The sequence below is a fragment of the Calliphora vicina genome, chromosome 2, assembly GCF_958450345.1.
Source record: "Calliphora vicina chromosome 2, idCalVici1.1, whole genome shotgun sequence".
Taxonomy (NCBI): domain Eukaryota; kingdom Metazoa; phylum Arthropoda; class Insecta; order Diptera; family Calliphoridae; genus Calliphora; species Calliphora vicina.
In genome coordinates, this window is record NC_088781.1 from 128973820 (window position 1) to 128998701 (window position 24882).

Here is a 24882-nt window from a genome sequence, read left to right on the forward strand (position 1 = left end):
ATTTGGCATCGATCGTGGATCTTTTTATACTTAACATTTTACATGGATCTTGGATCTTTTTTTACTAAAAATTTTACATCGATAGTGGATCTTTTTATACTAGAAATTTTGCATCGATCGTGAATCCTTTTATTCTCAAAATTTTACATCAATCTTTTTATACTCAAAATTGACATCGATCGTCGATCTATTTATACTCCAAATTTTGCATCGATCGTGGATCCTTTTATTCTCAAATTTTTACTTCAATCGTGGATTTTTTCTACTCAAAATTGACATCGTGGATCTTTGTATACTTTACATTTTACATAGATCGCGGATCTTTTTATACTCAACATTTTATATTAATCGTGGATCTTTTTATACTAAAAATTTTACTTCGATCGTGGATCTTTTTATGTTCAAAATTTTGCATCGATCGTAGACCATTTTATACTCAAAATTTTGCATCGATCGTGGATCTTTTTATACTCAAAATTTTGCATCGATCGTGGATCTCTTTATACTTATCCTTTTAGATTGATCGCACATCTTTTTATACTCAAAATTTTGAATCGATCGTGAATCCTTTTATTCTCAAAATTTTACATCAATCGTGGATCTTTTATACTTAAAATTGACATCGATCGTGGATCTTTTTATACTCTACATTTTACATAGATCGCGGATCTTTTTATACTCAACATTTTACATCAATCGTTGATCTTTTTATACTAAAAATTTTACTTCGATCGTGGATCTTTTTATATTCAAAATTTTGCATCGATCGTTGATCTTTTTATACTCAAAATTTTGCATCGATCGTGAATCTTTTTATACTCAAAATTTTGAATAGATCGTATATCATTTTATACTCAAAATTTTGCATTGATCGTGGATCTTTTTATACTCAAAATTTTACATCGGTCATGGATAATATCCGATTTTGCTCAAATTTTTTTTGCAAGAATTTTGGACATTGTGATCATCCAAATTCCAAATAAACTAAACATATTTATTGACAAACACACAAACACAAACATTTCTCTCACCTACACACGTTCGCAGCCTAAATCTTTTGTTTTAGCCTCTAGTTTTACAAACAAAAATACATTAAAACAATGGGAAATATGTATTTCATTAGATTGCATTACATTTCCTTAACTTGCAACTGTATCATTTAACTAACATCAGTGATGCTGAAATTTCCTCTTAATATTCATTTCAGTTGACAACCTGAAGTTATTGTTTAAAATATTTATACCCACAGTCACAGCAAACAATTTAAGGATCAAATTATATGACGTGTGTGTTATCTGGGTTTTAAATAAATTTCCTTATACGGCTCTTTGTTACAGATGTATTAAATAGTTTTCCTACTAGGTTACTGGCTGGCCTATTAAAGTAAATTTAAAAAAAACTTTAAATGAAAAGGAAAAGGAAAAAAGTCATAAAATTACTTTTTAAATATAAGAAAAGCCAGCAAGAGTCTAGTGACCAATATTTAAGATATAGTGCAAGTTACATATGTACAAAGAGTATAAAAATAGTTTATGGTTTATTTATTTCTTGCATATAATAAACGCTGCTTAGTATAACACAATAACATACATAATCAACAGCAACCATATGGATGGATATATTGGATTGGTTTGCCTTTCACAGCACAGCAGCAACAGCAGCAACAGCAGCAGCATTAGTAGCAAATGAAACCTCAATAACAGCAACAAAAAAACCTGACGAAGAAGTGGTGGTTACATTTTTTTTCTTTTTGTTTTCGTTGCTAAACTTAAGAAAGTGCAATGAACGTTTACTCTTACGTATGTTTCTTTATTTTTATTTTTTTTCTACTTTTTTTGCTGCTTCTTTTAAATAGCAAAACCACATTTGTTTGTAAATATGTATGTACCGAGTTGTTGTTAATTTTTTTATATTTTGTTTATATGAAAATTGTATTTGATTATTGTACAATAGTTACAGCCAAGTGTACACTAGTGTGTAGCATAGTGTAGTGTAATGTAATGAAATGTATGAGTGAGTGAGTGTTAGACTGACTAGTATGTGAACCATAACGAGACGTTACCAACAACTTCAATATTGTACGTACACGAAAATTTCTTCATAAACAATAGTATCAAACATATTAGTACTAATAGTTACTATACATATAATATTAGTACTTGTAGGAATATGTCTGACGACTTCTACTTAATATTTCTATAGCTATTTTCTTCACCACTATTTTTGTTTTTGTTGTTGTTGTTGTTGTATTACAAACTTTTCATTTCAATGCAACTTGTAAAAAAAAATATGTTATGGCATGGTTAAGAAAACAAACATTAGCAGTTTGTTTGCGTCTTTTTTTCTGTTTTTGCGTGTTATATTGTGATTGTTTGCACTGTGGGTCAAAGATTCTTTTCGTATTTGCTTGTAGTTTAAAATGACCTAAGAACTTTTACTTTTATTTTATAAAAACTAATCAAATTTAAGATGATAAAATTAAAGGGACAAAAGCATCATAAACTATCAACAGTATTTTACCCACCATTTAAAAAAAACTAAAACTACGAAAAAAAAGCTTTTTAATGAAAAAGAAATTTTTTTATGAAAAACCATTTTTTCTATAAAAAAAAACTTTTTCTATGAAAAAAAAATTTTTTTACGAAAAATATTTTTTTTATGAAAAAAATATTTATTTTATGTAACAAATATTTTTTTTATGAAAAAAACTTTTTCTATTAAAAAATCATTTGTTCTATGAAAAAAACACTTACGAAAAAACATTTTTCTATGAAAAAAAAAACTTTTTCATGAAAAAAAATTTTTTATAAAAAATTTTTTTTTGAAAAAGCTTTTCTATGAAAACATTTTTTCTATTAAAAACATTTTTCTATGAAAAACACATACTTTCTATGAAAAAACATTTTTCTATATCTAACGATGTGAAATGTTGAATATAAAAAGATCCACGATCGATGTAAAATTTAGAGTATAACATGATCCACGATTAATGTAAAATTTTGAAAATACAGTATAAAAAGTATAAAAACATATACAATTAATGTAAAATTGTGAGTATAAAAAGAACCACGATCGATATAAAATTTTGAGTATTAAAAGATCCGCGATTAATGTAAAATTTTGAGTACAAAAACATCCAGGATCAACATAAAATTTAGAGTATAAAAAAATCCGCGATTAATGTACAATTTTGAATATAAAAACATCCACGATCCACGTAAAAGTTAGAGTATAAAAAGATCCACGATCGATGTAAAATTTTATATATAGAAAGATCCACGTACGATGTAAAATTTTGAGTATAAAAAGATCCATGATCGATGTAAAATTTGGAGTATAAAAAGATACATGATCGATGTAAAATTTTATATATAGAAAGATCCACGTACGATGTAAAATTTTGAGTATAAAAAGATCCATGATCGATGTAAAATTTGGAGTTAAAAAAGATCCACGATCGCTGTAAAATGCTGAGTATAAAAAGATCCATGATCGATGTAAAATTTTGAGTATAAAAAGATCCGCGATCGATGTAAAATTTTGATTATAAAAAGATCCACGATCGATGTAAAATTTTTAATATAAAAAGATCCACGATTAATGTAAAATTTTGAATAAAATGTTCGATTGATGTAAAATGTTGAGTATAAAAAGCTCCGCGATCTATGTAAAATGTAGAGTATAAAAAGCTCCACGATCGATGTCAATTTTAAGTATAAAAGATCCACGATTGATGTAAAATTTTGAGAATAAAAGGATCCACGATCGATGCAAAATTTGGAGTATAAAAAGATCTACGATCGATGTCAATTTTGAGTATAAAAGATCCACGATCGATGTAAAATTTTTAATATAAAAAGATCCACCAAATATCGATGTAAAATTCTGATTTTAACGTGATCCATGATTAATAAAAAAATTTTAAAATGCAATAATCCACAATCGATGTAAAATTTTGAGTATATAAAGATCCACGATCGATGTAAAATTTGGAGTATAAAATGTAAAATTTTTAATATAGAAAGATCCACAATCGATGTAAAATTTTGAGTATAAAAAGATCCACGATGGTTGTAAAATTTTGATTATAAAGTGATCCATGATTAATGAAAAATTTTTAAAATAGATCCACGATCGATATAAAATTTTGAGTATTAAACAAGTAAGAAAGTATGGTCGGGGGGGTTCATCAAAACGGGGTCCCTTCGACTCTACTTGATTGTTCGCACGTAGTGAACTACCACGTAAACCATGGTCGGTCAAGCCCGACCATATAATACCCTACACTAAGTAAAAGAGCAAAACATTTTTCTTTTAAAATTTCAATAATTTATATTTTTGAGTGATTTTCGGAAGTGGGCCTTATATGGGAGCTATGACCAATTATGGACCGATCACCATAAAATTAGGTCGTGTGATTTATGTCTATATGAAAGTTATTTATGTTGAATTTTGTGTATATACCAACATTTTTAAGTGATTTAAGCACGTTAAAGTGATTTTCGGAAGCGGTCTATATGGGAGCTATGACTAATTATGGACCGATCGTAACAAAATTTGGTGACATGAATTTTGTATATAACTTATTTGGAGCGCAATTTGTGGAGATACATGTATAAATTATACATTTATGACCGATAAAGTCCAATTTCGGAAGGACATTTGTATGGGGGCTAGGTGAAATAATAAACCGATTTCAGACAGTTTCAATAAGCTTGGTCCTTGGGCCGAAAAAATAATATGTACCAAATTTGATCGAAATATCTCAAAAATTGCGACCTGTACTCTGCGCACAAGGTTAACATGGACAGCCAGCCAACCAACCAGACGGACGGACGGACATCGTTTAATCGACTCAGAAAGTGAGTCGATCGGTATACTTTAAGGTGGGTGTTAGACTAATATTTTTGGGCGTTACAAATATCTGCACAAACGCATAATACCCTCCCCACTATGGTGGTGTAGGGTATAAAGATCCACGATCTATGAAACACCTTTTTTCTATGACAGACATATTTTTATTCAATAAAACTGATATTTTATTTCACAAAAAAAATAATTTAAAAAAATTTTTCAAAAGTAAATTTAAAAAAAAAATATCTTGCAACAAATTCGATAAATATTTTTTCCACAAATCTTATCTTAAACTTAATAATCAAATAATTTTGTTAATAAAATATTTTCTACCAAACGTTTCTCCTAAAACCAAACATTTTCCAACCCACAATGCAATATGCAACAATTATAATCAAAGCAACCATAAATATTTTCATTTCTTTTGTATAATTTCGCACCTATTAATTGTATATAGGTATGTATGAATGTGGTAGCTGTTCAGTTATGAACAAGTCTAGTTAGACAACTAATAATAAAAGATGACAACTCTAGTTATCTTCCTCGTTATTATGTCAATAGGTCTTTGGCATCATCTCACCATAAATATCAGCAATATCAACATCACTGACACATAACATAATTACCACTAACAATCATAATGATCATCACTACCACAATAACGACAAGTAATAATCATCACACTCATCTTGATCAGCTAACTGGAGTTTAATTGTTAAGCTGGCTGCTTCTGTTGTTGCAAACCACCGCCACCACACGATCACCAACCACAACAAGAAGGATGAGGAAATTTCTCTGTTTACATATTTCTTCTTTCTTTTTCTGTTTTTTTTCCTCTAAAACCGTTTAATTTGTTGTAAGACCTTCTATGGACATAGTTACAAGCCTGGTTGGTTGTTTGTTTGATTTGGTTTTTTTTCTAGCTTGTAACACTTTTGCTCTTAACTGAGGCCAATGAGTAAATATTCCTAGGCAGCTACATTGTAGCACAGACCAAGTGACTGGTAAGACAAAACAACTACAACAACAATAACAATAACATTGTATTGTTTATGTTGTTGTTTTAGTTGTTAATCTGGTTGTAAAACAGCTGATTATGTCATTGCAAAAATATAAGCCACTGTATCATGTACAATAGTTGTACAATTTGCTATTTTTTTTTTTGCAAATTTCATTTCGTTTCTTTCTTTCTCCTCGTAGTCAGAGTGTTTATTACATTTTATGTGCTTTTGGCTTGAATTTAGTGATTGTATGTCATTTTTATGTTTTAATATGGCTGGTTGTAAATTAATAGTAACAATTGTTTAACCATAAAATAACCAGATTAATCTGTATTAAATGAATTTGTGGTTAATTATAGTTGCAAATAAAATATACAACTTCCTTTATAGGTTGGTGAAAAAATTTGTTTGTAATAGATTATGAAAACAATGCATATATACTTGGGAAAAGAATGTATTTTATTATGGTGTAACAAAAATTAGGTGAGATAAAAAAAAAACAACTAAAGAAATCTTTTTTTATAAAAAAAAAATAATTTTTTATAAAAAAAACTTTTTTCTTTGAAACCAATTTTTCCTAAAAACCGGTTTTTCTATGAAAAAAGCTTTTCTATGAAAAAAGCTTTTCTATGAAAATCTTTTTTTCCATGAAAAAAGCTTTTCTATGAAAATCTTTTTTCCATGAAAAAAGCTTTTCTATGAAAATCTTTTTTTCCATGAAAAAAGCTTTTCTATGAAAATCTTTTTTTCTATGAAAAAAGCTTTTCTATGAAAATCTTTTTTTCTATGAAAAAAGCTTTTCTATGAAAAAAGCTTTTCTATGAAAAAAGCTTTTCTATGAAAATCTTTTTTCTATGAAAAAAGCTTTTCTATGAAAATATTTTTTTCTATGAAAATCTTTTTTTCTATGAAAATCTTTTTTTCTATGAAAAAAGCATTTCTATGAAAAAAGCTTTTCTATGAAAATCTTTTTTTCTATGAAAATCTTTTTTTCTATGAAAAAAGCTTTTCTATGAAAAAAGCTTTTCTATGAAAAAAGCTTTTCTATGAAAAAAGCTTTTCTATGAAAATCTTTTTTTCTATGAAAAAAGCTTTTCTATAAAAAAAGCTTTTCTATGAAAATATTATTTTTCTATGAAAAAAAACTTTTCTAAAAAAAGATTTTTTTTCTATGAAAAAAGCTTTTCTATGATAATCTTTTTTTCTATGAAAAAAGCTTTTCAATAAAAATCTTTTTTTCGATGAAAAAAGCTAATCTATAAAAAAGCTTTTCTATGAAAATATTTTTTTCTATGAAAAAAAACTTTTCTATGAAAAACCATTTTTTCTATGAAAAAAGCTATTCTTTGAAAAAAAAAAATTTTCTGTGAATTTTTTATGAAATAAGCTTTTCTATGAAAACCAGTTTTTTCTATGAAAACCATTTTTTCTATGAAAAAAGCTTTTCTATGAAAAAAGCTTTTCTATGAAAAAAGCTTTTCCATGAAAAACATTTTTTCTAAAGCTTTTCCATGAAAACCATTTTTTCTATGAAAAAAGCTTTTCCATGAAAACCATTTTTTCTATGAAAAAAGCTTTTCCATGAAAACCATTTTTTCTATGAAAAAAGCTTTTCCATGAAAACCATTTTTTCTATGAAAAAAGCTTTTCCATGAAAACCATTTTTTCTATGAAAAAAGCTTTTCCATGAAAACCATTTTTTCTATGAAAACCATTTTTTCTATGAAAAAAGCTTTTCTATGAAAACCATTTTTTCTATGAAAATAGCTTTTCTATGAAAACCATTTTTTCTATGAAAAAAGCTTTTCTATGAAAACCATTTTTTCTATGAAAAAAGCTTTTCTATGAAAACCATTTTTTCTATGAAAAAAGCTTTTCTATGAAAACCATTTTTTCTATGAAAAAAGCTTTTCTATGAAAACCATTTTTTCTATGAAAAAAGCTTTTCTATGAAAACCATTTTTTCTATGAAAAAAGCTTTTCTATGAAAACCATTTTTTCTATGAAAAATGCTTTTCACCGAAAACAATTTTTTCTATGAAAAAAGCTTTTCACCGAAAACCATTTTTTTGTATGAAAAAAGCTTTTCACCGAAAACCATTTTTTTGTATGAAAAAAGCTTTTCTATGAAAACCATTTTTTCTATGAAAAAAGCTTTTTTCTATGAAAACCATTTTTTCTATGAAAAAAGCTTTTCTATGAAAACCATTTTTTCTATGAAAAAAGCTTTTCTATGAAAAAAACTTTTCCATGAAAACCATTTTTTCTATGAAAAAAGCTTTTCACCGAAAACAATTTTTTCTATGAAAAAAGCTTTTCACCGAAAACCATTTTTTTGTATGAAAAAAGCTTTTCACCGAAAACCAATTTTTTTATGAAAAAAGCTTTTCACCGAAAACCATTTTTTTGTATGAAAAAAGCAAATCGTTCAATTTCGTCTCTGGAAGATAATCTTGAGCAGTTTATATAGAAAACATTTTTCATAGAGAAAATGTTTCTCATAGAAAAGTTTTTTCATCGAAAAAATGGTTTTCATCAAAAAAGTGGAAGATAATCTTGAGCAGTTTATATAGAAAACATTTTTTCATAGAAAACATTTTTCATAGAGAAAATGTTTCTCATAGAAAAGTTTTTTCATCGAAAAAATGGTTTTCATCAAAAAAGTGGTTTTCACCGAAAACCATTTTTTCTATAAAAAAAGCTTTTTACCGAAAACCATTTTTTCTATGAAAAATGCTTTTCCCTGAAAACCACTTTTTTGATGAAAACCATTTTTTCGATGAAAAAACTTTTCTATGAGAAACATTTTCTCTATGAAAAATGTTTTCTATGAAAAAATGTTTTCTATATAAACTGCTCAAGATTATCTTCCAGAGACGAAATTGAACGATTTGACGGTGTATCAATCAAAGCTAAGGGATTGCGCAATATATATGACAACAAGGACAATAAGGAAAAATACTTTCATCTTCTGTTGAATATGTCGAACACTCGAATTTAATAGTGTTGCTCACTGCTACTTTGAAATGCCATAATTTGTTAAATAGAGGTACATTACTAAGGAACCTGTTTTGTCACAGTCCGTTCCTTGTGGATCAAACATTTATAAGACTAGGCAGATTTTCTTTTCATAATCTAGAAGATCTAGCGGTGATTCATCAGAATGATCAATAACATCGTTGTGCATTCGAATACAATTCAAATATTTTCAAAATCATAGATACAAAATCTTGGCTTAGAAAAAACCAAAGACTTAAAATGCAAATATAGAGAACTATAAAAATATCAAAAGAAAAAAAAAACTTTATTAAAGTTCTTTAAGACCAGTTTTTCTAAAGAATCACATTGAAACCAAATACTGCAAACAAAAAAATCAAACTAAGAATTACATTTTATGCTGACTGTTCTTTTTTAGCGCTCAACTTTGATATTTAATATTCTAAGAGGCCATAGAAAAAGCCAAAGAATAAATGAAAGAACATTAGTTAACAACAATATACATTACGATCAATGACTTAACAACACCTTCCCCGCCTCCTTAATGAAAACAAAATAAACCAAGTTTTGTAATAAACAAAAATATTGTCCCAATATACATATTTTGACCCATATATCATAATTACACTGATTACCTTATTACACCAAAAAATGCTCTAATTATGTATTTATTACCAAATTTTTTATTTTCCATTTTCCACTCAAACCCCAACTGATCTTAAATACCGAGGTCATTACTCTTGCAGCCAAAAAAAAAAATACCTCTGTTTGTTGTAACACAGCGTGACTAATTTGCTCAAATTACAATTTTACAATAAAAGAAAAATATTGTAAAAATCTAAATTACTTTGATTGTATAGCCCCACAAACCTAATTCTCATTTTAAACACTTTAACGATAGCGAACAAATCAAAAAAAAAAAAGATCCAAATACCAACAATAAAAACTTACAAAGTTGTAACACAAAACAAAAATTTGTTCCAAATTATAACAAATATTTAGACTACGTGTTGGGAAACATAATTGATGGCGCGCAGACGCACATACAAATAGCGTTGAGACAACATCAAACTATTTGCGGCGAAATTAACCCGCTGTGGAAAAAATTTAGGAGATTTTCATGGATATATATAAAATTTTCTTTTAATTTGGAAGAGCTCTTATAAGTTTTTAAAACTAAATATTTATATATTTATCAAAGGATATCAATACAATATCAAAGTTTCTATAGATTGTAGTTGTCACTAATTAAAAATGGTTTATTAGCAAACGAAAGTCTTGATTTCTATGTAATATGTCAAGTTTGGATTTAGTAGCTTTTTTCTTTAGTATCCTCGCATTTTGGCAATTAAATTAATCCTTTCTAAATATATGAACTAATTAAATTTTATTCCTTTTTTCGATAACATTGTATTTTTTACATTTAAATTTTTGGTACAAGAAACATTTTAAATTGTATTCATATTCATAAATTGGTGATAAAGTCAAACCTATAAAGAATCAGCTAGATTTCCTATTGGATGTCCAATCCAAGTTCATGCACTTTTAAGAAAGTATATAAACAGCTTGCTTACTTCCCTGACCTTAAGGCCAGCTTCGTATTTAGTCACATGCTCTTCATGTGGAGATTTTTTGTCGTTATTATTCCAAAGGCTGTTATCCGATGAGTTTTCTCTACACTTGATGGTATATGGATAGGAAAATTTTAAATCGACTGAACTAATTTTTAACTTGATATAATTCGTACACAAAGGTTCAAAGGTAGGACTTTTTGCGACTCTAAGGATATTTTGTAGAACTTGGAAAATCTGTCATTTTGCATCACTTTTAGTTTCATTGATAAACAATTTGTTCTGTTATAGACACAGGATATTTGAATCGGAGTGAATATTTCATACTATTTAGCAAATCAAGTGTATTTCCCGAGAATATAAGAGCTTGCAAAATCATTGGGAGCTACTAGCAATTTCAAAACGATTGCGAGCAGCAGGATTCATCCAAATACGAATAGAAGCTAAGAGACCATGAAAGACGATTTTACATGACCGAAATGATAAAAGAAAATCCCTTTGCACCGAATCATTACTTGCGATGCAAAATTGATCCATTACGATAAGAGATCGTATGTAATGCCCGGCCAACTAACCGAATCGACACCAAAACCAAATATCAATGGCGTTGTATTTACTGGAACCAAAAGTGCAATATTTTTGAAGGACAGAGTTTTAAATGTGGGATATTAACAAAAAACTAATTGAAATTTTCAATGTCTTTTAAATTTGTCATTCTAAATAACAAAGTGTAAAAAAGCTTGTCAAAGGGAATCCCGCAATTCCTAAAAATTGGAGCAAAAATCCCAAAAATTTTATTTTTTACAATTTCGCTCAAAGGGTCCACATTTCCTGAGGGGCTGGGAAAATATTTTGGGGATAAAAAGGGAACACATCAAGGTTTCCAAACCTGCTTTCCATTTTCTGAACCCAGCTTTGGAATTTTATAACATGTGGCCCAAATTTGAAATTTTGATAAAAAATAGGTCAAATTCCGAAGGGTGTAGGGGCGACATATCCCAAAAATAGGACCAAAATTTTTTCCGTAGAGAAACCTTACAGAAAATATAAAATTGTTATATGTTCTTGCAGAAAGTTTAATTTTAATAAAAAACAAGTAAGAAAGTATGGTCGGTCAAGCCCATTTAATACCCTACACTAAGTAAAAGAGCAAAAACATATTTCTTTTAAAATTTCAGTAATTCATATTTTTGGGTGATTTTCGGAAATGGGCCTTATATGGGGACTATGACCAATTATGGACCGATCACCAATTAGGTCATGTGATCTATGTCGATATGAAAGTTTACTATGTTGAATTTTGTGTGTATACCAACATTTCTAAGAGATTTATGCACGTTAAAGTGATGTGGGGGATTTCACGTCAAGTGAACCAACTTTTAAAATCGATGTCTTCCGACTAAGCAACCAAGGAATAGACCCAAACTTTCTTTTGAGCGAAAAAAAAATTAAAAAAGGGCCCATTTTAAAAAAAAGTTAGTTTTTGCAAAAAAAATCAAAAATTGCATAATTTGAGTTACAAAACATTTATTTTGATATCCCACTCACATCCCACTAAGCGACTAAATACGTCTTCAAGGAAAATATTTGAGCTTTCTGTTGAGCAAAAAAAAAAATTAAAAAGAGGGCCCATTTCAAAAAAAAAGTCAACAAAGTTTTTGATTTTGAAAAAAAAAGTCAAAAATTTTATGTTTTGAGTTACAAAACATCTTTTTTATAGATATCGAACTCGCATCCCACTAAGCGACTAAATAGGTCTACAAGGAAAATATCTAAGCTTTATTTTAAGAAAAAAGGGCCCATTTTGAAAAAAAAAAAAGTGAAAAAAGTTTTTGATTTTGGAAAAAAATATTAAAAAATTTTTATTTTATTTTTAAATCTTTTTTCGAAAGAATGAAGAAATAGCTATCTAAACTATTTGGGACACATTTTGCTAAGAACAATAGGTAAAAAGTTACATGGATGAGAAAAATCAGATGTATGGCCAAAATATCAAATTTGTCAAATGAGAGTTATTGACCGATCTTGTTGAAAAATTGTGTCTGAATTAGTATCCAATAATATCGTGATTTTTTTTTAAATTCTATCGGGTGTAGAGACCTCAACTGGGCGTCCAGAACTTTCGGCATTTTTCGTGATTGTAAGGCCACAACAAAGTTTCCATAGTATTTAGCTTAGCCTTTATTTGATTAATGCATTTTTGCCGCAAAAATCAAATGCTTAATGATATCGCGAAGTAATCTGATATCAATGGTTGTCAACACACAAACTAACTAGCGCAGCTTGTTAAAATTTTGACAGGAGCTAACTGTTAGATGTTTGTTGACAGGAGCAGTATTGACCTTTCAGTTAAGAGCCGGGAAATTCCTCTGTTAGGAATATGTCCCTCAAACCTTGGTGCAAATTTCATTCCGATCGGAAGACATCGATTTTAAAAGTTGGTTCACTTGACTTGAAATCCTCCATATATAAAACTTATTTGGAGCGCAATTTGTGGAGATACATATATAAATAAAACATTTATGACCGATAAAGTCCAATTTCGGAAGGACATTTGTATGGGGGCTAGGTGAAATAATGGACCGATTTCAGCCAGTTTCAGTTTTCGACTCAGAAAGTGATTCTAAGTCGATCGGTATACTTTAAGGTGGATGTTATTTTTGGTCGTTACAAACATCTGCATAATTTTTTAAATTTTAAATTGAAGATGTTTTTTTTTTGGATCCATAATTGATATAGCTCTTTATATTATTGGTAATTTAGTGGCTTAGCTAACAAAAAAATTTGAGTCCATTCAGTCCAAAATTATGCCCTATATTTTTACAAAATGACCAAGGTATGCCAAAAATTTTAAATTTAAATTTTCAAATGCCTATAACTCGGAAATCAGAAGAGATAAATAGCACACGCAAGCATGTTCAGACCAAAAATATAAAAATCTTTGAAATCAGATGAAAACAAAAAAATGTCTTTAAAAATTTTACATGTCGCCGCCCCTGGAGAATTTGTAGAGTCCATTTTAATAACTTAAATTCGAATACCTTGTCTACACTCACGTCAAATTTTATCCCGATTGGACGTTGCATTTCTTCCAGATTTATTTCCAAAAAAGTTTGATTCTGTCTCACTGTGCATGGTGATTTAGCAAAATAAAGTTAATAACTGACAGCCAAACATACGAGAGTGGTTGAAAAAAACTGTGGTTTTTTTGAATGAAAGACGGGTTTTTGGATAAAAAATAATTTTATTTTTCAACATAGTCTCCTTTGAGCTCTATGAACTTTGTCCAATGTTTCTCTAATTTCTTTATCTCTTCCAAAAAATAAGATTTGTCGATGTCATCAAAATAGCTATTTTTGTGAGTCAATTCTCTTTCCGCCGAGACATTTGTTCAGTTTTGGAAACAAGAAATAGTCACTCGATGCTAAATCCAAAGAATATGAACTTTTTTCATGCCATGCACGCAGAGAAAAAATATAGTTGGGCATGGTTACTGTAACCATTTCAATATTGTTACAAGTTTTTTCACTATATTATAGTCACAGTAACCATTTACATGATTGTGGTAACCATAATATGGTTAATTTACGATTCACATGATTGTAGCAACCATATATATGGTTACAGTAAACAAATATATGTTTGTGACAACCATTCATATGATGAAGGACTTATCATATTATTTTGCTCTCGACTTAAGGCTTATCATCTGAGAACAACATATTATGATAAAATTATTCATCATAAATATGGTTGCCACAAACATATATTTGTTTACTGTAACCATATATGTATATGGTTGATACAATCATGTGAATCATAAATGAACCATATTATGGTTACCACAATCATGTAAATAGTTACTGTGACTATAATATTGTTAAAAATCTTGTAACACTATTTAAATGGTTACAGTAACCATGCCCAATTATATTTTTTCTCTGCGTGTGGAAACTGCACATGTGTGTACCCTTTTGTGCACCCGATTGTGAGCAAACGAAAACTTTCTCATACACAAGTGATCATTTAAAATTGAAACCACTGAGCCATGTGAGATATCTTTGGCTTCCACAATCTCTCGCACTTTCAATCTCTAATCGGACAACACAATATCGTGATTTTTTTTAAATTAGTAGAGACCTCAACTGGGCGTCCAGAACGTTCGGCATTTTTCGTGATTGTACGGCCACAACAATGTTTCCATAGTATTTATCAAGTTTAGCTTTTATTTGATTAATGATTTTTTGGCGCAAAAATCAAATGCTTAATAAGCAGACGAAATTCACTTTTTTCAATTTCTCCTCAAGTCACGAAGTTGTCTGATATCAATGGCTGTCAAACACAAACTAAATAACGCAGCTTATTCAAATTATGTCAGGTGTCAACTGTCAGATTTTTGTTGACAGGAGCAGTGTTGACCTTTCAGTTAAGAGCCGGATAATTAAAAATTGTTAATACTAAGTACACACCAGATAAGTACTTTTCAATCTCTATTACAACTATGTTCCTCAAGCGATTAAAACCCCCCTAAAACTGTAACAAATTTAACAACCTTTCCACCAACAAAATAAACTAAAATCTCCTTAAAATATCAAAAACAAAAGACTGCAATCATAGTCATCATCATAATTCAATAAAAATACCTAAATAACAAAAAAAAAAACAAAAACTTAAAAAACATTTGAAATAAACTAAAATTGTAATAATTCATTGTTGCCACAAATTATATCGACCATTAAAAATGTTGCACTTACATATGTATCTACGTTGGAGATTACGTTAGAAATGTAATTCTTAATTCAATTACAGTAACAAAAACAACAACAATAACAATAACGGCAGCGATATGCAATAATGAAAGCAAAAGTGTTAGTTAAGTTTTTTTCGCACTTCTTAGTTAAAGTTTGTGTGTCGGTCTGTCTGTCTGTCTTTTTCAAATGCGCAATAAACTGCAGCAACAACAATTAGAGCATTTTTAATATAGTTTTTTTTATATAAATTCGAATATTATGCTTTGATTTAGTTTTAAATTACCAACAAATGCCTGCAACGTGCTTTATGATTATAATAATTATGATATTGATCGTAATGATGATGATGATCGTTGTAATAATGATGATGATTATAGTGTCGATGTGTTTGAGAGCTGGAGGTTTACGGCCTGATGCCGAAATTGTAATATTAAAGCATTAACTATTAAAACCTGCTATAAGTTGGGTAGATGGTTGCTTTTATTTTTTGTTTAGCTGGTTTTATTAGTATAATAATTTTTGGTACTGTAAGGTAGAAGAAGGCCTGGCTGTATGAATGGTCTGTGTATAACTCTGTCCCTCCGTCCGTCTGTCTTACTTGCATTTTCAATTTCTTAACATTTTGTTTAGCAGTAGTTTTGTATTGGATTTTTGTTTTGTTTTCATTTTGTTTAAGCTTGTTTTCAGTTTTACATACATTTTTCTACACATTCATATTAAGTATAGAAATACAGTTTTCTGTTTTTCCATTTAGTGTAAAAATTTTAGCTGTTTGGCTGGCTGTCAGTGTGTTTAATTTTTCTAGAGTTTTGTCAGTGTGTTTGGGATTTGTGTTATGCTTTTTTTTATTATTTTTTTTAATTTTTCAATGAACCAACCTGAGCTGTTGCTTTTGTTTGGCTTGTAGTGTGTACGGTTATTTTTTTCAATTTTTTTGTTTGATTGTTCGTTTCAGTTTCTGTATCAGGTAGTTGGTATAAAAGTAACTGTTCGTTATTGAGTTGGTATCATTTAACCGTTAACTGTGCAGCTATACACCACATAGCCACTTAAGCACAGCTTTTCCTTTTAATTAAACGTGTGCGTTTCCTTGCGTTTACGTGCGGCTCGGACATAAAAAGTAAAAAAATTTAACATAAAGTGTTTTTTTTAAATCTTGTTTCCTAAATCTTTTGTTTTTTTTCTTATTTTTCTCTATTATTTATTTTCATGTGTTGTTGTGTGTGTTTTACAAAAACAAAAAAACCAGCCTGTACCAAATTTTAAAAAGGATATTGTGGATTACTTTTAAAACAACCAGCAGCTCTTGCTTTTAGTTCAAAGGATTATATATTTAAATAAAGTTTAAAGAACAAATCAACACCATGAAGTTGATGGTGAGTAAAAAAATATGAAGAAAAGTGTTTAAAAGAGGACTTTTAAAAGAAAGAACAATTTGAAAAAAGCATTAAGAAAAACATTAAGTGCATTAATCAGTTCTAATTGAAGTAAATTATAAACATTTAAAAAAGAAATTAAAAAAAATTAGAAATAAAATCTACATTTTCCATGAACAATGTTAATAAATTGGTTCTAAGCTAAATTGAAAAATTCATATTTTATAACAAATTTGAACAATTTTAGTTAAAAAACAATAATAATTTGCAGTGTAAATATTGGCATAAAAAAGAACTAGAAATCGATTTTGAAAACGAAACGTTTTGAAACTGGAAAAATATGTGATGAATTTGTTACTTTCATTTTGTTTAGTGTTAAATTGATAATTTTTCCAAATTTTTAACACATTTGTTAACTAAATTATTTTATATTGTTGCAGTTAAAACCTCCTACTTAAAATTGAACGAAACTCATCACACTCTTTCAAATTGATCGTTTTGAAAATGATCGGTTCCCTCACATTACTTGTAGATTTAAATTTAAACAATTTTGTAAAGAAATACAAATATGTAATGGAAATCGAAAAAGTTTGTGATGAAGTTATTACTTTCGAAAATAAATTCATCAGACTCTTTCAAAACGATCATTTTGAAAATGATCGGTTTTCATCACATTACTTTTATGTTTAAATTTATACTACTTGTATAAACAAATACAGAAATGTAATGGAAATCGATTTTGAAACCAAAAAGATTGTGATGAAGTTATTACTTTCGTTTTGTATAATGACAAAAATACTTTTTCACACATATTTATCACATTTCTTAACTAAATTATTTTAAATTACTTTATATTTGGAATCAAATAACTATCCGCTAGTTAAATATTCATACTTGAGATCAACAAAAATTCATCATAATTTCAAACTGATAGTTTTGAAAATTATCGGTTTTCTCACATTACTTGTAGGTTTAAACTTAAACTATTTTAAACAGATGTGTAATGAAAATCGATATTGAAAACGAAACGTTTTGAAACCCAAAAAGTTTTTGATGAAAATATTACTTTTGTTTTCTATAAAATTGTTGACTAAATTATTTAAAATTATTTTATATTTGTCATCGAGGCAATAGTTTGAAACTCGTACTTAAGATCAAAAGAAATTCATCACACTCTTGAAAATCGATCGTTTTGAAAACTATCGATTTTTTGACTAATTACTTTATAATTTTTTGACTAAATTACTTTATAATTGGGCAGTATTTTGGAAGCATATGACTAATCGCTAGATAAAAGTTTATAGTTGATATTGAACGAAATTCATCACTCTCTTTCAAATCGATCGTTTTAAAAAACGATCGATATTCATCACATTACTTGTAGGTTTAAATGTAAATTATTTTATAAAGAAATACAGATATGTGATTGTTATTGAAAACGAAACGTTTTGAAACCGAAAAAGTATATGATGAAAATATTAACGAAATGTCTTCCAAATATCGAAATAAAATTTTAGGGCAAGTTTTACATGTACAGCCAGACAGTCGGACGGACTGACGGACATGATTAAATTGATTCAGAATTTGATTCTGAGTCGATGAGTATATTTTATGACGGCACTAATATTTTGGTGCGTTACAAACATCAGCTTAAACGCCATCCTCACTATGGTGGTGTAGGGTGTTATTATAATTTCCAAATTACAAAATTAAATGCTAATTGCTTAGTATATGTAGGTCAAATAACAACTAAATCTGATTAGAATTATAAAAAGGGTAAGACTCGACACATTAAAGAATTGAAAAAAACAGGTCTCATATTATGTTGCTATAAGTTCCTCTCTGCTGAAAAATCATAGTCGAAAATAATTTTAAAATGTGTTTAAACTGAGTGTTTATTATGCAATTTTTTTCTATATATTTTACAAAAATTCCTAAAATTAACCTTAAAAATTAAAGTTTTTCATAACATTAAAACTATTATCAGAAAAAAATTGCTTTTAATATTTAAAAAAAATAAAAATTTTTTCAAACCCAACTTTAATAACTAGCCGTTAAATCAAATTATATAACTATTAGATAATTCAAATTTAATTTTTTAAAAGCTAGTTGTTTATTATTTACATATTTTTAACTAACACATTTTATATTAGCAGACATTACTAATTTAATTGACAGCCATAAAAAACAATTACAAAATCTGTTAATGCAATTAACCAGTCATATAATTTCCACACCTTTAAATTGCACATAAAATTTCTCAAAAGTTTCAAATGTTTATTTATGATAGCAGTTAATTTTGTTTTCAAAATATGATGATTTATAATTCAAAACTCGAATTCAAATTCTTATCTCTTTACTAAATGCTGCCTTGGAAGCCTAATAATATAGATGACAGCTACATAGGTAACTGTTAGCCAAAAACCTATGTCTGTTGTCACAAACCTAATTCATGAGAATATATTGTCATATATTTTGTTATTGTATGTGTGAAAAGAGAGTAATTTTTTCCATTGATATTTTTCTCTCCTGCCACTCTATGCATATATCTCAATGCCTAATAAGTAGTTTAAAGAAAGTTTAAACTTGTGGCTTTATTAATCTGTAAACATTTAAATCATGTTTAAAATAAGCTTTAAAAAAAGCTTCTTTCTTTACTTCTACTTGTTTCAGCATGTTAACTTTAACAGCATGATGATGTAAATATAGGGGCTGACACAAAGAGATTATTAAACCACTTTAGATTTCCTGTTTCGAATATAAAGTCAATTTCAAAAGTCACACCACTGCTTTATCAAATGCTGATTCAAAATATCACAGTTTAGCTTAGATCTCACTCTAGTTTAAAAAAAGTTTAAACTTGCATAATTATTAATCGCACAGTTAAACAATTGGGCATTTATATATTAGTGGCATATTAATTGCAAAATACTGAGCATAATACAAACAGTGCTCGGCAAAATGGGAACTTTACACATTTTATTGACTTGTTATCAATAAAGAGATATATATGTGAATATATTGAGGTGTTTGGACTTCATAAATCTTGAATTTATATAAATCAGTGCCCGGCACACGATGCACTCGCATGAACTGGTTTGCTCTGTAAAAACCATCCGTTTGTACAGTTTTTATTTTGACTTGTTCGCACTTTAAAAACCATTTGCTTTGATTTAAAAAAAAAACAAAAACAGTGCCCAGCTCAAAGAAAACACATTAGGGAATATACATGCACTTCAAAAAGCATCAGTTTTTTATTAAACAATGTTCGGAAAATATATTGATTTGTTTACACTGCAAAAATCATCTCTTTTGTATAAAAATAGAACAGTGGTCGGCAGAAAGCCACCTTAGACATTTGAGAATATAACTTCAGGTTGTATAAAACTATGTTCGGCTTAAAGAGAACAACTGTGTTCGGCTTAACCCGAAATATTTGCGAATCTATTAACTATATTGCAGATCAAAAAGTATCAGTTTTTTTTTCAAAACAGTGGCACAAAGAGAATATGATTATGTCGAATGGAGTGCTTGCATTGATAGAAAATGTTGCTTACATATTTTCATATATTATATGTTAACTTGATCTGAGTACTCATCTGACTATAATAGTGTTAAAAACAATGTATAATTTATCATATTCCACTTGACCTTACATTAGTGTATTTTATTTCAATTTAGTTTTCATTGACATACATGTAAACGAGTTCCTCCGCCAGCATTGACGTAATTCAGTTGATTCCTTAATCAATGGGAAATTAACTTTGTTTTTATGGTTAAATGAAAATAAGAGAGATCAACTACACCTTCCTTGAAGTGTTTGAGATATTAATCTTTAGAAGTAATTTACATCCACAATACAGTTTTAAAGCGTGGGTGCTTACATGAGTATAGTAATAATGATTCTAAGCATGTTTTTCTTATACACTTCACCATATACTTATATATAAGTTTGTTATTCCGTTTGTAATTTCTATATTTATACCCTACACCACCATAGTGGGGAGGGTATTATGCGTTTGTGCAGATGTTTGTAACGCCCAAAAATATTAGTCTAACACCCACCTTAAAGTATACCGATCGACTTAGAATCACTTTCTGAGTCGATTAAGCGATGTCCGTCCGTCCGTCCGTCCGTCCGTCCGTCTGGTTGGCTGGCTGGCTGGCTGTCCATGTAAACCTTGTGCGCAGAGTACAGGTCGCAATTTTGAAGATATTTCGATCAAATTTGGTACATATTATTTTTTCGGCTCAAGGACCAAGCCTATTGAAACTGGCTGAAATCGGTCCACTATTTCACCTAGCCCCCATACAAATGTCCTCCCGAAATTGGACTTTATCGGTCATAAATGTTTAATTTATATATGTATCTCCACAAATTCCGCTCCAAATAAGTTTTATATACACAAAATTCATGTCACCAAATTTTGTTACGATCGGTCCATAATTAGTCATAGCTCCCATATAGACCCGCTTCCGAAAATCACTTCAACGTGCATAAATCGCTTAAAAATTTTGGTAAACACACAAAATTCAACATAGTTAACTTTAATATAGACATAAATCACACGACCTAATTTCATGGTGATCGGTCCATAATTGGTCATAGCCCCCATATAACCCCACTTCCGAAAATCACTCAAAAATATAAATTATTGAAATTTTAAAAGAAAAATTTGTTTTGCTCTTTTACTTAGTGTAGGGTATTATATGGTCGGGCTTGACCGACCATACTTTCTTACTTGTTTTCATTTGCGACCTGTCCGTCTGTATGTTGAAATCAAATTTTCGTAGCCCTCAAATAACTTACATACATCGATATATCAGCTATATTTTTTATTATTTAAAATCCACAAATATCTGAGATATAAGCAAAAAACCGAGACTACCTCAATGTTTGTTTTATATATGGATAATGTAAACATTATGGATATCTAATGATAGATATTTCAAAGACCTATGCAATGACGTACATAATGACATAGTAATTTGGACGAAGAATGTATCAAAATCGGGAAAAATATTATTATAAAACGATTTTTTTTTATAAAAAAAAAAAATAAAATATTTTTGCAACATAAAAAAATTTCACACAACATTTATTTTTGTTTAAAAATTTTCAATCTTCATGATAAAATATACTTTGGTGAAGGGTTTATAAGATCGAATCGAATTTATTAACAATGAAAAGCAATAGTAGTAAAAAATTGTGTAAACCTCTTTTACTTGATTGCATTTCGAAAAAAAAATTGTAATTATACTATGTTCACACCTTGATCATTGAAAAATGCATTGAGTTTGGAAATGAAATAAAGCCCCCAATAAACTCAGCAATGAACATCTCCGTTTAATGTTAAATTTGTTTACATTTGAACCACAGCTAATCGATTAGTTAACAATATATTAAACTTAAACATTCGAACAGTAGTGGAAATGCATCTGTTTCCTTTTTATAACAAGTTAATTTTTCGTAATGTGAACACAGTAATTGGTTTTGGTACTCTTAGCAATAAATGTACAGTAAAGTTTACATTGGAGAAATATTTCAACACTTTCAAGGTTTCAAATTAATGACATGTATATTTTTATCACATAAATAGTTGTTTGAAAAAATAAATATTTATAAGTCAGGACTATTTCTTGAGTACAAAACACTTATGTATATTAAGTTTACCTAGTCATTGATCTTAAAATATTTCCCACAAGGTTTTTCAACCTACAGTTCTATAAAATTTAATTGCTAACCCTCTTTATAATATTTTATCATTCTACTTTTAACTCAACCCTGCCTTTATATTGCGATTGTAATATAAATAGGCAATTTATAAAATTGCCAAGGTTGGACCAAGTTCAATAAATTTGTAAACTATTTGCCTAAGTTACTTATAACACTCTCATATATCCATTATACAGGTCTTTACTGCTAATGAACTAGAAAAATAAAGCACAAGTTTAAAATAGAAGTTTTACAGAAAATCATTCGAATTTGTATGCATTATACATGGAAATTCGAAATTATTGAACAAATTCAAGAGAATTGTAACACAATAGTACTCATTAGTTTATGGAGAATAGAGAAAAACAAATAAAAATATCATAGTACGTAGCTCAGAGCAGAGCAGAAGTATAGATATAAAAGAGACTTTTTTCTATAAGTAAAATCACTTCGTTTGTAGTTCACAAAAGATAGAAAAATATTAAAAACATGAGCGAGAGTAAAATATAATTCAAGAAAATAGAAACAGAAGAGACTAAACTACGGTAACAGAGAGAATATTCGTATAGCAAATAGAGAAATAAAAGTCGAATTTTCATATATATGCCCGGAGAATGCGCCAGTGCATGAGAGACCTGTCATATATGAGAAATAGCTGTGTCTAAAAGTAAAACTAAATTCTCTTAAAAATTTATTTCATTTTTGCAAAACAAATTCATCTTTATTCAAATGCACAATATTTTAATACAAACATTTTCTCTTTTCTTGCTCTCTTCCTTATACACACAAAAACAGCGAACAGCATATCTGCTCGCTGTGGTCCTACTCGTAGCCACAACTTATGCTCGCGCCGAAGAAGAAAAGCAAGCTGCCGGAGCTGAAGAAAAGAAAGTCGAACCCAAACCAGCTGAAGCTGAGAAATCAGCCGATGCCAACGATGAGACTACCAAGACCAAACGTGGCCTTCATCACTACGAAGACTATCATCATCATCACTATCCCATACATGAGGAGAAAACTTTAACAATCATTAAGAAAGTACCCGAACCCTATCCGGTTGTGAAACATGTCCATGTGCCTGTCGAGAAACAGGTGCATGTACCCTATAAGGTGAAAGTGCCCAAACCATATCCCGTGGTCAAGCATGTACCTTATGAGGTGAAGGAAATTGTTAAAGTACCCCATGAAGTGCCAGCTCCCTATCCAGTTGAAAAGAAAATCCCCTATCCAGTACATGTGCCCTATGATCGTCCAGTGCCCGTTAAGGTTTACGTACCAGCACCATATCCAGTTGAAAAGAAAGTTCATGTACCCGTTAAAGTACATGTGCCAGCTCCTTATCCAGTCGAAAAGAAGGTACATTATCCCGTTAAAGTGCATGTGCATGTTGACAAGCCATATCCAGTGGAGAAGATTGAACACTATCCCGTTAAGGTGCACTATGACAAGCCAGTGCCCTATAATGTGGACAAACCAGTGCCCTATCATGTTGAGAAACCGGTACCAGTACCAGTTATTAAGAAAGTACCCGTTCCCGTGCATGTGCCTTATGATCGTCCAGTGCCTGTACATGTTGAGAAACCAGTGCCCTATGAAGTTAAGGTTCATGTACCCGCACCCTATCCCGTTATCAAGGAAATCCCAGTTAAGGTGGAAAAACATGTGCCCTATCCCGTTAAGGTGGCCGTAGAGAAACCCGTAGCCGTACACATTGAAAAGCATGTACCCGAATACCATGAGAAACACATCAGCTACAAGGAGCCCGAATTCCACTACAAGAAAATCGAAGAGCATCATCACGAGCCCATTTCCCATCATCATGAGGAATATCAACATCAAGGACATGAGGTGGATCATAGCCATGATTTTTCGCATTTCTATCATGGTCATTATTAAGTATTTTAAAACTAATGTAAATTTTTTCTCTTTTTTTTACTCCCGTTACAGCATCACTAAAGAGTCGTCTGATATCTCCCATTTGCAAAAATATATTAAAAACATAAAGAAACAAATAGAGAACTTCAGAGAGCGTCATATGTGATTTTGTGATTGGTAAAGAGAGACTGAGAGAGAGAAAGAGAGTATGAGAGAGAGACGGACAAATTAGAAAGTGAGTGAGATGGCGAAAAGAGAGAGAGACTAGTAACGAATGAAATTGATAAATGCTTACGTTTAATGGATTAACGATGTGATTGAATTGATAAATGGAATTAAATTAATTTAAAACTAAGTGATAATGGCCTCAAATTTAACGTAAACTGAAATTATATGTATATACTAAAAAACGAAAAACCAGACACATGGCTTCCACTCACCCAAAAAAAGAAAAAATAATGTTAATAACACTACTACTGACACATGAATTCCTCTCCTTTTCGTTAAAACTTGCAACCTTTAGCATCAAAATAATAGTTCATTTTATTGAAACCCTAAAACAAACATTTCGACCGAAACCAATATCAAGCAACAAGTTTATAGTTTATATAAGTTGAATTATGAATTTAGTAATTTTTATATTTGTTATAAATAACATCATTTTCATATACATAACTCTAGATATTAAGCCATAATTATTTTTTTTATATATCAAATGTTGTATATTTCTTATGTATATTT

General features: G+C 29.3%; 2 protein-coding genes across 2 annotated transcripts in view; one reads left to right on the forward strand and one right to left on the reverse strand.

Annotated features, from left to right (window-relative positions):
* Ance-3 overlaps nt 1-24882 on the reverse strand; it is a 250436-nt gene that overhangs the window by 183298 nt on the left and 42256 nt on the right. The gene's annotated exons all lie outside the window — the stretch shown is intronic.
* Nucleotides 1613-24492, forward strand: LOC135952641 (uncharacterized). The gene is made up of 2 exons (XM_065502655.1): nt 1613-1729; nt 23062-24492. Exons 1-2 carry the CDS (start codon nt 1613-1615, stop codon nt 24160-24162), a joined length of 1218 nt encoding a protein of 405 aa, XP_065358727.1. The 3' UTR covers nt 24163-24492.

Coding starts and splice junctions, on each gene's coding strand:
- LOC135952641 (XM_065502655.1), top strand. CDS start 1,613: ATGGATATATTGGATTGGTTTGCCTTTCACAGCACAGCAGCAACAGCA. Junction 1,730..23,061: donor AAAAACCTGACGAAGAAGTG/GTGGTTACATTT, acceptor ACACAAAAACAG/CGAACAGCATATCTGCTCGC.